This window comes from Thunnus maccoyii, chromosome 13 (assembly GCF_910596095.1).
Source record: "Thunnus maccoyii chromosome 13, fThuMac1.1, whole genome shotgun sequence".
Taxonomy (NCBI): Eukaryota; Metazoa; Chordata; class Actinopteri; order Scombriformes; family Scombridae; genus Thunnus; species Thunnus maccoyii.
The window spans coordinates 14,928,462-14,942,476 of NC_056545.1; the positions used below are offsets into that span (position 1 = coordinate 14,928,462).

A 14,015-nucleotide genomic window follows, 5' to 3' on the forward strand; every position below is an offset into this window, starting at 1 on the left:
GAATGTGTTTTACTTTGTTCATGTTCAGTCAGGCTACAGCTTCTTTTCCACAGTACCTAAAATTAGTGTTTGCTGCTTTTGCTCATTTTGCACTTTTTGATATTTTGAATCATTGTGAAAGCTTGTATTATAATGCATAATGTATATGATTATTTTCTCAAATATAAGCACAGGATTGTTTGATTTGATTTAACCTGACTGGTGTGACTTTGTTCCTGCATGATTTAGTTTAGGTCCCACTAGACTTACTGACAAACCTACGGTACACCTACACAGATGTTTTCTCTTATTTTTCCTGATTGCACCTGTTAGAAGAGGACAACTTACACCTTTATCATACACTCACCAAAATTTGCTACCCATTTATGTCAGTGATAAACTGCCTCATTTGCAGAGTGTAAATAATATTTGAGTTTTTTCTTACAGGTTAAAATCAAACAAAGACACACAGATAACAATAAAACGTGCAAGTAGAGGAAAAAAGCCCAGCCAATTCAAGAGAGAGGGTGAGATTGATCTACAGTATCATTTAAGATGTATTGATTGTTTACTGTAAACAATACAAGGAGCAGAACAGGAGGGATGCTGCATGGCTGCACTGAGTGCAGCAACATTAATCAAGGGTAACAGCAAGCATTTGATTAAAACAACATGCTATGGTTACATTTTTCATATTATTTTCTGCACTTTCTCACTTGCATCTTTACACAGTGTGCAAGTCATTTTCAACTTGCCAATTCAGGTCTAAATGCTTTTTTTTTTTACATAGTTTGGTGATGTCCTGTAATTTTCAGCTTTACTCCACCCAACTTCAACCTGCACAGAGGTCTAATCAGTAACACCAGTGTGTGTTTTCAGGGCCTTTAAGGTTCAGGAATATCATGTGAAATTACTTTAGCATTTGATCTAATATAAGCTATTCGAGATTGCATGAAATGTTTCTTCCGGCATAGCATTTGAATTCAAATGTTGGATGAGGAGCGTCATGGCATTATTTTGTATTATTTCAACAAAGACATGCAAATACTCAGATATTCTGATTACATTTTATTGGAGAATAGAAATTAACATGACTTTTTTAACTAATAGAAGAAAAACTATCACATTGTGAGTAGCTGAAAAAGAAATGCTGTATGTTTTCTTGACTTTGTTCTTTGCATGACTCCATTTGTCAGTTAACTCAAATCCCTGTTGTCTTACTGATCCACGGATAGTACCGTGAGATTCGGGTATAGATGCCATACTTTCCATCTTTGGCACACTCCTCCCCCCAGCTGACAATGCCCGTCAGGAACCAGGTGCCATGGTTACTGCTGGCATGTGGCCCCCCACTGTCCCCCTGGCACGAATCCTTCTGTCCACTTTGGTAGCCTGCACAGAACATAAAGCGTGTGATGTGGTCCCGGCTACTCTCTTTACACCGGGTGCGGTCCACATAGGGGACCTCCAGCTTCTGAAGCTTGTAGGCCTCTGGACCCAGGAACTTCAGCCGTCCCCAGCCGCTCACCAGGGACTTGCTGGACTCCCTCAATAGGTTCTCTGTAAAGTCTTTGGGGCCCAGGCAGATGGGAAGCCGACGGTAGGACAGTTCCACTGGACTGGCGAGTTTCAGCAGCGCGATATCATGGTTATACTGGGACTTCTTATCATCGTACATAGGATGGAGGTGCTTTTCTGCCACCGCATGATCTCGCTCTGTACCCTCATCTTTGAGCACGTCATGTTCACCTAGAAACATAGATTAATTTATTTATGATAACGATCATATTATCATTTTCTGCACCAGGCAATGTGTGTGATGAGTCTAGTTTCATCAAAAGCTTCTGAAGTAATAGCTTACTTGCTCAAAATTAAAGCAAGCAACCAATAGTTTTTTTTTTTTAAAAAAACATCTGATAAAGCAGTTTTATTATCCATGAAGCTGAAAAAGATGAAAAATGCACATTGATGATCTCACTGATATCCAGCTGTAAAATAAAACATTTAATAGACTCACATGTTATCTAACATTTTTGCAAGTTTTAGATCATGAACTACTGGTCATTAATTCTAAAAAATATGACAAAATATGACACAAAAATATTTCACATTGCATACCATACATTTTAGATTGATTTCTTACCCTTTAAGCAGCCGTTGTTTTTCATTCATTTTAGTAGTTAATTGAATACAATAAATTCTGAAAAACCACTTGCTGATTTACAACCTGTTTGACTGTAATCAATCAACAGTGAGCATTCAATCCACTCTATTTGTCAGAGTTGCATTACTGTAGTGTAGTTGTGAATTTTCTTCATGGTTTGTTCATGGGCACTCAGATATCTGACAGTCAACTGTTGCAAAAGACAACCCAACTGACTTTAAACACCTTCCAGGTTGCTCATTATTTGTCTAATGGGCTTGGTTTCACAACAACACAATGCTTTGGGCAGCTGACTCAAATCTCAAATTTCAGAGCTTTGTTTCAAATCAGTCCCTGCTAACAACTGCATTACCACATGGTGATAAAAAGCTTTGATAAAGCAAAGTAATTGCTCAGTGTTGAATCTCAAGCAAGTATCAAATATCTCTAAATTCATTTTTCATCCATGAACTGTAACCAATGGCAGTCTGGAGGATAAAAAAATGAAAAGTGCGTGTTGTGTCGGAAAATAGTCAGCAATATTTTGTAGTTATTGGGATAAAACATGCAAACCATCAACATCACCCTGTCAGACAAACTGGCATTAACTGTAATGATTGGAAAATTAGGTGACAATTTTAAGACCAGATTATCTGGATTTAAGAGATAAACTGTAGATCAAAGATTTAGAATTGGAGTATATGGGTGTTTTTCATACCCACTCTGATGAAGAACTCTTGTTTGGCCTGCACTATACAATGGGCAGCAGTGATGACCCACAATTCACTGAGCAGAGATCCTCCACAGAAGGGCTGCGCTCTCTGAGAGGCTGCTGGGTGAGACATGAGGCTCACCTGTAAACTCACACAAAAACACGAACACAGATACTTAAACACAAACAACATGATAGAGAAGCAGCACAGATGGGTTTTTTCATGGAAATGTCAATTGGCTGGTCCCCCCAGTTGTTCTAGATTGTCATCTATTGAATGGATTGCCAAGAAATTTTGTTCAGACATTCATGAAACATCTCAATATATACAACATGGATTGGCTCAAAATTCTGGACAGACACTCTTAATTCCCTGGCAATATACTCTAAAGACTTTGTTGATCCCCTTAATTTTTCTCTAACGCCACCAGCAAGCTTTTGTTTCACCTCTTAAATTATATTTCCTGCCCCAGTGGCCTGGAAATCTGGGAATGGAGAGAGTTTGCTAAATTTGAGCCGATCGACAAGTATCTGCTTCCTAAAAGCCCAACCACTATGATTGTTTCTGTCAATATTATCCATTTGCTTTCTATTCATCCCCATCGCTCCACCTTGCATCCCACACCACAGTACCTGCCAAGGTATCTCTCCAGGAGTGGCCTCATCACCTCCCACAATCCTAATCTCAGTGTTGTCTTCTGCTGTGATGTTTGGGTGTGAGAAGTAACCCCACCCCGCCCCCCTTTTCTCTCTGGGTGCTTCAGTGACACTGCTCGGAGTTACAGGAGAGCTTGAATTTGACTCCAGTGAACCTGTCTCTACTGCAGAGGCTGCAGAGATATTGACCTCTTCTGAATCATTCATCGCGTAGTCGTAGTAATCTAAGAACTGTGTTACATTGTGGCCAAAGTAGTCATCCTTCAGAATGTCGATGGAATCTAAACTTCTTTCAGAGGTACTGTTTGATGTTCGTGGCTTTACGGTCCCTTTGATCACTTGACCACAGCTGAATTGTCCTGTGGAGTAAAAAGGCAAAATAGATAGGGAGATATTATAGTTTTGTCTTCATATTTCACACATCATTATATATTAAAGTCTGTTTTCCACAGCTGGGAGGATTTATTTTGGGACTGGGTGGTTCAGATCTATATTGGTAGTTTTGATTTGTGACTAACTGTGGATGCAGACATTCAAATACAGTAGCTGATGCCAGTATTTCCTCTGGAGAAACACAGCAAGTCACCATGGTCTCAAATGTGGGTGTAGAGGACAAGACAAGTCTAATTTTGTATTAAGATTTTATACAGAAGGGATTTAACGTTCTAGCATTGTTTCCATTTGTTTCTATTTGTGCAGGTATGAATTGACCACTTTATTGAATGGTGTATGTGGTTTCAGTTTATTTCACCTTTTGGTTCACAGCTCCTCTTGTCTGGCCCAAGTATGTAACCAGTTGCACACAGGCACACTGGTCGCTGCGCCTGCATCACACAGAAGTGGGAACATCCTCCGTTGTTGACTGAGCACTGCTTGTTCACGTCTGGAAACAGGTGGAAAAACAGAATGAATCTCATTTTGTGTGTTATTCTTAGTCCATCTTAATAATAATTAACTCCTTAGTTAAAAGAAAATAAAGTAAAGATCCTTGTTTGAGTTATTCACATCCTGTCTGCCACACTCACCGATCTCACAGTTCTTGCCACTGAAGTTTGGTTGGCACCAACAGACATATGTACCAACTCCATCTACACACTCTCCTCCATTTTGGCAGGGTGGTGGCTTACACTGGTCACCATCTACACACAAATACAAGTATAAAACACATATATACACACACACAGGTTTTTCGGGGATTGTATGCTTTAAATTATAAGAACTGTCAGAATGTGACATTCACTTATCTTACCAACGTAGCTGGCCCAGAATTCAATCTGAAATAGAAACATGAAGATTGATTGTTCAGCCATTAAACTCACATTGTTGTAATAGAACAATGAATTATTGTGTGTGTGTGTGTGTGTGTGTGTGTGTGTGTGTGTGTGTGTGTGTGTGTGTGTGTGTGTCCACCCACAGTTTTCTCATCATTCTCAAACCATTCCCTGGCCTCCTCCATCGTGCAGACTTCCTCTCTACATTCCCGCTCCAGGTTGTCTTTCTGCAACTCTTCAAGATGGCCGCTGTTGTATCTGCGCCGACGATGCAGCACTGTATGTGCTGACTGCTGAGACACAAACACAGCACCTGAAAAGAGAAGATGAGACAAGAGGAAACAAAAAGGAAATTATTTTAAAACCTCTGATCAGATAACCTGGAGTCACTTTTCTCTAAAAACACCTCTTTCTGTAAATTGGAGTTCTATCATGTTATTTTGATGATACATTAAAAAAAACCCAATACATTTTATTGACCTGTTATATATCAAATTTATTTCAAATGTTTATAAACGTTTACTTTTGAACAAACCTTTAAAGGACAGGTTCACAAGTTTTCAAGCCTGTCATAAAAAAATATTCAGATGCCCAAATTAACATTGACATATGTTTTTCTTGCTGTAATCATTCCTCCTGTTCATACTGACTTTTAAGAGATTCCTTCATAATGCATAAAATCCACAGCCCTCCTTCCATGAAAAAATATTAAATATTAAAAAATGTTTTTTAAGCTAATATGAGGTGTCAGCCATCCAAATTAGTAGTCAGATAGCTATCTTTCAGTGTTACTGTCTTTTTAGTGCTAAAGTTCCTCTTTTTTTACAATCCTTCCACTGCAGCTGAACAGGAAAACACTGTCTGTCAAGTCAGAAAAAGAGACTTTTTATTATTAAGACTGTAACTTTGAAAGATATCCACTTTATTTGACTAACTCAGGCGGCTAAAGCCTAATATTATCTTCAGATAAACCTTTAAACACATTTTTGCTCAAAATGAGGACTGTGGATTTCCCCCCCAATCACTTACATTATCATCGTCATCATAAAGTACATTTGACGGGGATCTTTTAATGGCCAGTATGAACAGGAGGAATGATTACAGTGAGCAAAACCTCTTATTTTGAGATAGACTTGAAAAATTGTGAACCTATCCTCTAATATAATCACAATACATCCATCAAAATGCACACACCATCTGTTAAACAATAACAATTTATGTTACCCATACCAAGATTTCATAATTCAAAGTCTGTCTTTTCGCAGTATAGGAAAGATGGCTGTAAAACATTTGAAGTTTGGCTGTGGTCATTTTAAATTCAAGATATTAACAATATAAACTAATGATGGCAAGTTGGCAAGTTTTCAGTGCAAAAAACCCCATCAAAAAGTCCTTAGAAACATCTGAAACCACTCCAGCAGGAAACACACCAAAATACAGCCAAATCCTCTGCTTCCATGTCATTCTACCCTGTTCCATGATGTTCCAAAGAGGTGCCAGAAATAACATAGCTAACCTTGAAGAAACGGCATCAACATACAAATATGGTTTGGGGTGCAGTGACTGATTTAAGTAATCACTATGAATGTTTTAATACTTTTTTCAGCTATGTTGTTAGTAACTTCTAACTTGTCATCATTGAAATCATTTGTAACCAACATACTGTAATTTAATTGACCACATCTGTCATTGTTCTCTATGACAAATGACTCTACAACCTATTTTACAACCACCTTTCAAACCTACAAGAGTTGAGTCTTTAATAATCAGAACATAGATTTTTGAGTGGAATATCACTTTAAGATGTGGGGTGAGAGACCAGGCCTTAAAAATGGCCAGATGGTCAATTGCCTGACCACCAGCATCTTCCTATATTTCTACATCTTTTGTCCCTTTGGCTGCCTCGTATGCCCTCAATCCATACCTGCTCCCCTGTTATTTACCTGTGTTTTCCTCTGGGATTACCAGTCCATATGCCTCCAGCAGTAAACCAGCGATGAGCGCCAGTAAACAAACTCTGGCCATCTTGTCCTGTCAGCTGTCTGTCTGCTTTGTGGAGCCAAAGCCTGAACTCAGTACTGGAAAGACTGATCCACCACTCCAAAGTACAGAAACACACTGTTTACTCACCTTGTAGGCTGAGGACTACACATGTGTGTGTGTTCAAATTTGTATGTGTATGCGTGTGAGAGAAAGAAGAAGAGTGAGAATAGGAAAAAAGTGTGTGGGAGATGCTGAATATGTGCATAAAGGAAAGAGAGAGAAGCATAACTTGACAACGTTTGAAAGGAAGTCAATTTTATACGTTCTGAGTTAATTTCAGATTAGAATTGAGCAACAACAAATATTGACTGTCAACGAGAAAGAGGGACAGTTCCGGACAATGTGGTGTGTGTGTGTGTTTGTGTATGAGTGTGTGTGTGTGTGTGTGTGTGTTGACATTTAATCATGTTGTTTATCATGATGAGTCTTGTCCAATAAGCAGCTTTTGCAGCATGGCTTACGTGAGGGTTTCAAATGGGGGTAAATGGACACACATACAGGACATTACCCTACCCTAACCGTAACCACTACTTGCCAAACCCTTATCCTTATCCTTATCCTAACATTATGGATACACAATGGAGACTTTATCTTTGTCCTCAAAAGCAAGGTGGGCCCACACAATGTGACGTATGTCCCCATAGATCATTATGTCCCCACAATGTAGTGAAATAAGTATATATACACACATACACACTCAAAAACATAAGCTTGTCTTTTTATAGTTGTGACTATCCTCATTGGCATAATATGTTTCTTAGCCCCTAACCTTAACCATCACAACTAAATGACTAACTCCAACACTTACCCTAGACTGAAGCTAAACTCAATTCTAACCTTAACTCTAAAACAAACCTTTGAAATTGTGAGAACCAACCCAAAATGTAGTCGCAATGCTACAATGGTTTAAATTTAATTCATGCACATAATACATTGCCTAGCCCCTAACCATAATATCACAACAACATGGTTGGCCCAAGCCTTACCCCTAACCTTAAAGGGTCATTTTGCTGATTTTCAACCTTATCTCTAGCTATCCAAATTAGGGATATAGTGTGAAAAACACCTGCAGTTGTTGCCAATGTTCTTCACCAGTGCCGTCATTTGATGTGGACAGTGACGTAGTTGGGGGCAAGGAAGCACTACAGGCATATCGCCTTATTTTTTTCCCACCCACTTTCCGCGAAGACCTGCCCTACTCTGCCTCTGATTGGCTAGTACTCATTGCCTTCGTTGGTTCAGTTGGTTAGGTTTAAGAATGAGGAGTAAGATGGTTGGGTTAGAGTGAGAATATCGGAGTCAGAGCCAATCGGAGGCAGAGTGGGGGCAGGTCTTCACAGAATGCCAATGGGAAAAAAAATAATGTGACTATTTCAGCTTGGGTTTTTAGTTTCTGCCTCTGGGTAGCCAGGGGGTGTGCTCTTTGCTTGTATTGCAAACTAGCTGTTTCCAACAGCGAAAATGGCATCTCAAAGTATGAGTGCAGAGGATGTTATGGACGGGTTTCATTTTACAGTGTTTTGGCTGACTTGGATATTCAGCTGTATTTATTCAAGCCAGAGTATACAGCCAAAGAAATGCAGTGAAGAGAGGCCAAGGCTGTGGCTGCATTAGCTGTGCTGCATCCTGGTACATGTAGGCACTGCCGGCACAGCTCTGTGAGCAGGAAAACTCAGCTTTCTCTGTCAATATAGCACGCGGAATTAATTGCTTCAGTTGACTACCATCAACACTGATTGGACATCCATATAAAATGTAGTGAAATTTCCCTTTAAAGGAAAGAGTCACAGTTTTTGTCTTAAATCAGTCAGGAGCCCGTATGGACATTGACATGTTTTCCTCACTGCAATCATTCCTCCTGTTCATACTAACCATTGGAAGATCCCTTCATAATGTACTTAGAATGTAAGTGATGGGGGACAAAATCTATAGTCCTCGTTTTGACCAAAAATGTGTTTGAAAGTTTATTTGAACTTAATATAAGGCTTCAGCTGTCGGAGTTAGTCACAGTGGATATCTTCCACAGTTACAGTCTTTTTAGTAAATAATTCCCTTTGTGTTTCAACCTTAAAGTGAGACTATGTAACTAAGACAGAAAAAGCATATTCTTCCTTAAAATAAACACATACTTGCTTAATTCAATACACTCAGATTTTTTGCCATCACAGCCTTATTTGGTCTGGTAGTTTATGATGGCTAATGTTAGCTAGTGTTAGCAAATGTTTGATAAGTATATCTGTGTAACATTACAGAGTCAGTTAGCTGACTTTTTGACTATTCTATATTTATGACAGTGACTGCTGTTCAGCAAAATTTACAAAAGCTCGATTTGACCCTGAAACCAATTCTTAATCCTTGGCACTTAAAAGAGGTGAGGACCAGCCAAAATGTCCTAACTGCTTGCTCCTCACAAAGTACTGTATCCAGATTTTAAACTGTATCATCATTTGAGTGAACAAATGTTACGTAAATCTAGGCAGGAAACTCAGCTTAAAGCCACTTAGATACAACCGAAGAGAATGAAACAATAATGAAAACTGCTCAGCTTGCGCTGCAAGATACAGACTGAAATACAGAACACCTAAACTCCAAGCTCGATTGTGAGTATTGAAGGCTATTTGATTAGAGTGTGAGTTACACAGGGTGTGGTTGTGGACAAATCACTGTGACTGACAGCCAGGTCAGCTGGCCTTGAGCCAACAGCTCCTTGGCAACAGCATCCTTGTGGTGACTTATTGGCTGAGAATGATTTAAACAATGTGAGGGAGGGTTGCATTCCTCTTTTTAGTGGAACTTATGCAAGCGATTAAATTCACCCCCCTTGCAAACTATAGATTTTAAGGTGGAAAAAATATTGGAGGAAGATAACAATTAGCACGTTCACTGCCCCTTTGGTAATAATTATGATTAAATCACTCCCTGCTGATTGGTGTCCTGGGAACAGATTTTTCAGCACTGTGAACAGCCGCTCAACAGTGGAGGAGGTGGCCGCTGACGTCAACCATCTCATGTAAATGCGTAGAGAGAGAAGGGGCAAAGTGGGTTAAAACCAGGAGAGGCATGCTGTTGTGAAAGCTTTTCCCCAGTGTACTAAATCTCATCCAGACTGTATATTGTTACATGACTGGTTATCAAATTGAATTATCTTTTATTTTTGGCTGCAAGTTTAATTGCATGAGCGTTTATGTAATATGGTTGCCTTTATTGTCAATAGACTGAAACTGGCGAGGAAAGAGTAGAAGAAAAGAATTTGTAGTGCAAACTGGCATAAAAGATTTGAATCATAGGCAACAGTCAAGTATATTATTGTAGATTAAGTATCACAAACATATTCAAATCCCCTTAAAGAGATAAACTTTTATTTTACCATATGGGCTTTTAACATCAATGTTTCTTGTGTGTTGGTTTTGTTTTTACTGTGATTGCATTGGGTCGACATGTATGCTTTACTGAGATTAATTTAATGATGAGATTCTTTATCTTTTACTTAACTCTTGGATTATTACCTTTGAGGTTTGGATGTATACTCCTCTGTGAGTTGATTAAGGAGGTTTGACTATGTGGTCACATTTAGACAGATTCTGTGAATATGGTCTAATTGTTGACATGGGTGGTGTAAATGCGGAGATGGTGCAGTGTGAGGACTCCAGGCTCTGGATGCATGCCTCTGTCGAGTCAATTCCTCTTTTTTCTTCTCATCAATCAATACAAACAGAGATGCCCCCTCTCCTTCCCATTATAATCATACAGCTGTTTTGCCAGCAGTGTATGACTCATGAGGTCAATGTCTCTGCAATTTCTGTTCTCTAAACAACCCTTGGTGCTGTGCAGCTGACCTAAGACCAGCTCATAATGCAGAGGAATTACTCTGACTGACGTTTTATGGAAGTAAATCTGACTTCTTGAAATATACCTGAGGAATTGCCAGAGTTTTTACGAAATTAGCTCCTGGTGCAATATTTCAAATGTGTTAAGGAGTAATTTGATCGCATCCATACAAAAGGTTTGTCATATAAGAAATCATTATGAAGGATATTTACATTTATTAAAAGGTAAATATGTTCAGTAGCCTACGAGGGTCCTGTCTGTTTGCATGAATTCTACTTTTCTGTGAGCGAGTTTATCAGAGTGGGTCCTGCTGATGGGAACAGGAACAGTCACATGTGGCACTTTCTGTTCTAATAGAGCAGCTGGTCCCAGAACAGTAATCCTCCAGGGGAGGCTCTGGCAGAGGGCCAGCTGTGCTTTGGTCTGTTGGCTCATTTAGTAGCTGGAGTCAAAAAGCCACTTGGAGCTGGCGTCATAGACCTGTTATACAAGAGTCAGACAAACTTGTCAAATGAGACAATATGTAAAAGATGCTCCGAGTGAGACACACAAACAGCATGAACATGTATGCTACTGTTAGGGGTTACTAAGGGAACTTTAATCTTCTATAAAAAAAGTGACATTTCATTGAAACAAATTATTCTATCAAAGATCTTCAGTGGGGATAGAAATAGTCATTGCAGCCCGCAGATGTGTAATTTTGAGAGGAAGCTGCTCTACAGAGAGGCTTTCTGTGTATACAGACTCATAATGATGATGATGATTTTATTTTTTGAAATTTAATTGTATTTCATTTAAAATATGAATGTATTTATTTTCAATTATTTTATCTGATTTTAGTCTTTATTTTTATTGTATCTTAGGGTGTTAGTGTTATTTATTTTTCACAGTATCCCTGAGTAAATATAATGCAATGGTTCCCTTATAATCTGCTCTATGTGTTTCATTTCTACGATGGTGCTTGATTTATTCTAATTATGTGCATCTGGCTTATCTGTTTAAAAGAGGTTGGACTGTGACAATCATTGAGCTGCACTCTGAGGAAGGTGAACAAGTTAACCTTCAGTTGAAGTCTATATATAGGCTGTCTTGGTTGCTTGTTGCATGTGATGGCCACACATTGCTTACATAATAAAGCTTTTAGAAGCACAAAAGTAACTGTGTGTGGAGAAGCCATGATTAGGTTTTGTATCGTCACACTTTTACGTATAAAACATTCTCTCTTTCTCTGTGTATCACATGAACAAAATCACCTTTTTCACAAAAAAAATGCAAAGGAAGCCAACAGGAACTGACAAAGGGACAATGTTCGACAAAGTTAGTTAAACTTTATTTATTCTGGAAGTCTCATTGAGATCAAGACCTCTTCTGCCAGAGAGACCTAACAAATTACAGATGCACACAATCACAACAAGGTAATTCAGTCACACGAAGCAGTCGTCACACACTTATATCCACAGAGTTAAAATTAGGACACATAGGACCTCTTTACTCTGTTCTTTAGCTTGCAGAAATACCAATGATTATGATTACTCAGACTTACAAACTAGTGCTACATATGCGCTTGATGTATGGTTAACAAAAGAAACTTAATTTATCTCTGACCCACCTTCTTCACACTAGGTGCTGACAAACTGAAGCCTTTAGGAGGGTCTTGTCAAATGGACTTGAACCGAATGGTGCTGCAGCCAGAAGAGAAGGGAGAAACAAGGGAAATCAGAATTTAGTAATGAGTCTGACAGCAAGCAGAAATGTAAAGGAAAAAAACATGGTACATGTTACTCTCATGACTGTTTGTCTCAGAAACAGAGCTGTAGGACATGAACATGTGAATGAGTTTCTTAGGATAGTCTAAACGCAATGCATACATTGAGCCAAACAACAGTACAAATGCATCAGCCAACCTGGGGAGACTACTCAGAACAATTTCATATTTCACTAGAACAGAGATGCTCTCAGGGATGAAGTCAACCACAGTGAAGAGAGCAACAGGATTGTCGGCCATATCTGGCTTGACATTTCTGCTGCAAAATACAAATAATACGATTATGAGGATAGTTCCATATGTGTCTCATGGGGGCGATTACTTTTCGTTTTGATATCTGTTACAGTTACTGAGATGATTTTTTTTACTGTAATATTCTTTTAATGGCTGTCTACGGGAGTGTGGATATATTCATAAATATCTCAAATACTCTACATGTAGTAAAAAGTAAATAAGTAAAGTAATGTTACTTGGTACACAGGTGACCTGTGGAGATGTGCTCAACATATTAAAGCACGTATTCCATAGCGCCATCATGTGGTCAATTATTATACATTTTACGTTTTGGCTAATGACTCATGAACTGTGAAAAAGAAACATTTTTGTACTGTCGGTTCCTTGGATGTAGCTGATTCGATTGATATAGGCCACGCCCATTTGCACCTTTAGAATTTTTCTGCCATTTTGTATTTTTTAGTAAACACATTTTTTGCTTCTGTTGGCATATATTTCATCCAATCTTCACCAAACTTGGTACATACCGTATTTAGATGACCCCAAACAAAAGTTTCTAGTTTGTTTTGGATATCGATTTTCATTTCTCTGCAATTGGTTACCAAATTTTGAAGGTGTGGCCTTATGCACTTAACAGGACATAACTCTTCAATGCAAAATTCTATTGCAACCACATTTGGGAATATTGTACAGCCACAAGTGTGTAATATTTGATGCAACTCTACACACAGGGGGAGCTACAGTAACAATATAACATGATATTTCTACAATTCTGTTGTCTTTAATAAAATTAAATTTAGTACACAAGTTCTCCACGAGCATGTGCAGGACATATTGAAGCATGGCACCAATAGTCCAACCTTCTGGCCATTAATAAAACACCACCATATCTCTTGAAGGCATGATTCAATTACCACCGATTTCGGGTGGTATCTTTAGATCTAAATCACCAACACTATGTTCCTGGGACTCTTTCAGAAGGTGGGCCGGCGAGCAGCAGCAACAGCAGCAGCTGCAGCAGTCAAACAGATTTTCTTCAGGAAATGCAAATATTCTAATTTTCATTGATATTCACTGCAAGATAATGTCCAAACATATCTTAGTGAATGAAGGTGATTGCCTCAATAAAGAAAAATTTTACTACTCTTAAGAAAGCAGTGACAGTATCAGTGCATTTGCAGTTTGAAAAATAATCCCATTTACCTCACGCAAAAGACACGATACACTAAGACAAGCAAGAGGCTTCGTTGACTTACATTCAACTTTCAAAGAGAATTTGGATAAACTTCAACAAACTGACATACTGAGGAGGCAACATATTTGGAAACACTGTCATGTGTTAAAGTGTATCCTACTTCTACATGGGTAAAAATGCCATTTTCT

At 38.7% G+C, this 14,015-nt stretch overlaps 1 protein-coding gene and 1 long non-coding RNA gene across 2 annotated transcripts; one reads left to right on the plus strand and one right to left on the minus strand.

The window, feature by feature from the left end:
• Window positions 1–438: 438 nt before the first annotated feature.
• LOC121910460 lies at window positions 439–4,986 on the plus strand. Its single transcript, XR_006099674.1, has 3 exons — window positions 439–506; window positions 4,257–4,384; window positions 4,908–4,986. It is a non-coding gene; the product is annotated as an uncharacterized LOC121910460 (long non-coding RNA).
• Window positions 1,126–6,903, minus strand: f9b (coagulation factor IXb). Its single transcript, XM_042431688.1, has 9 exons — window positions 6,893–6,903; window positions 6,706–6,808; window positions 4,906–5,075; window positions 4,741–4,765; window positions 4,517–4,630; window positions 4,243–4,374; window positions 3,468–3,850; window positions 2,841–2,976; window positions 1,126–1,728 (listed from the first exon to the last, which is right to left on the minus strand). Exons 2-9 carry the CDS (start codon window positions 6,785–6,787, stop codon window positions 1,181–1,183), a joined length of 1,590 nt encoding a protein of 529 aa, XP_042287622.1. The 5' UTR covers window positions 6,788–6,808; window positions 6,893–6,903; the 3' UTR covers window positions 1,126–1,180.
• Window positions 6,904–14,015: the final 7,112 nt, after the last annotated feature.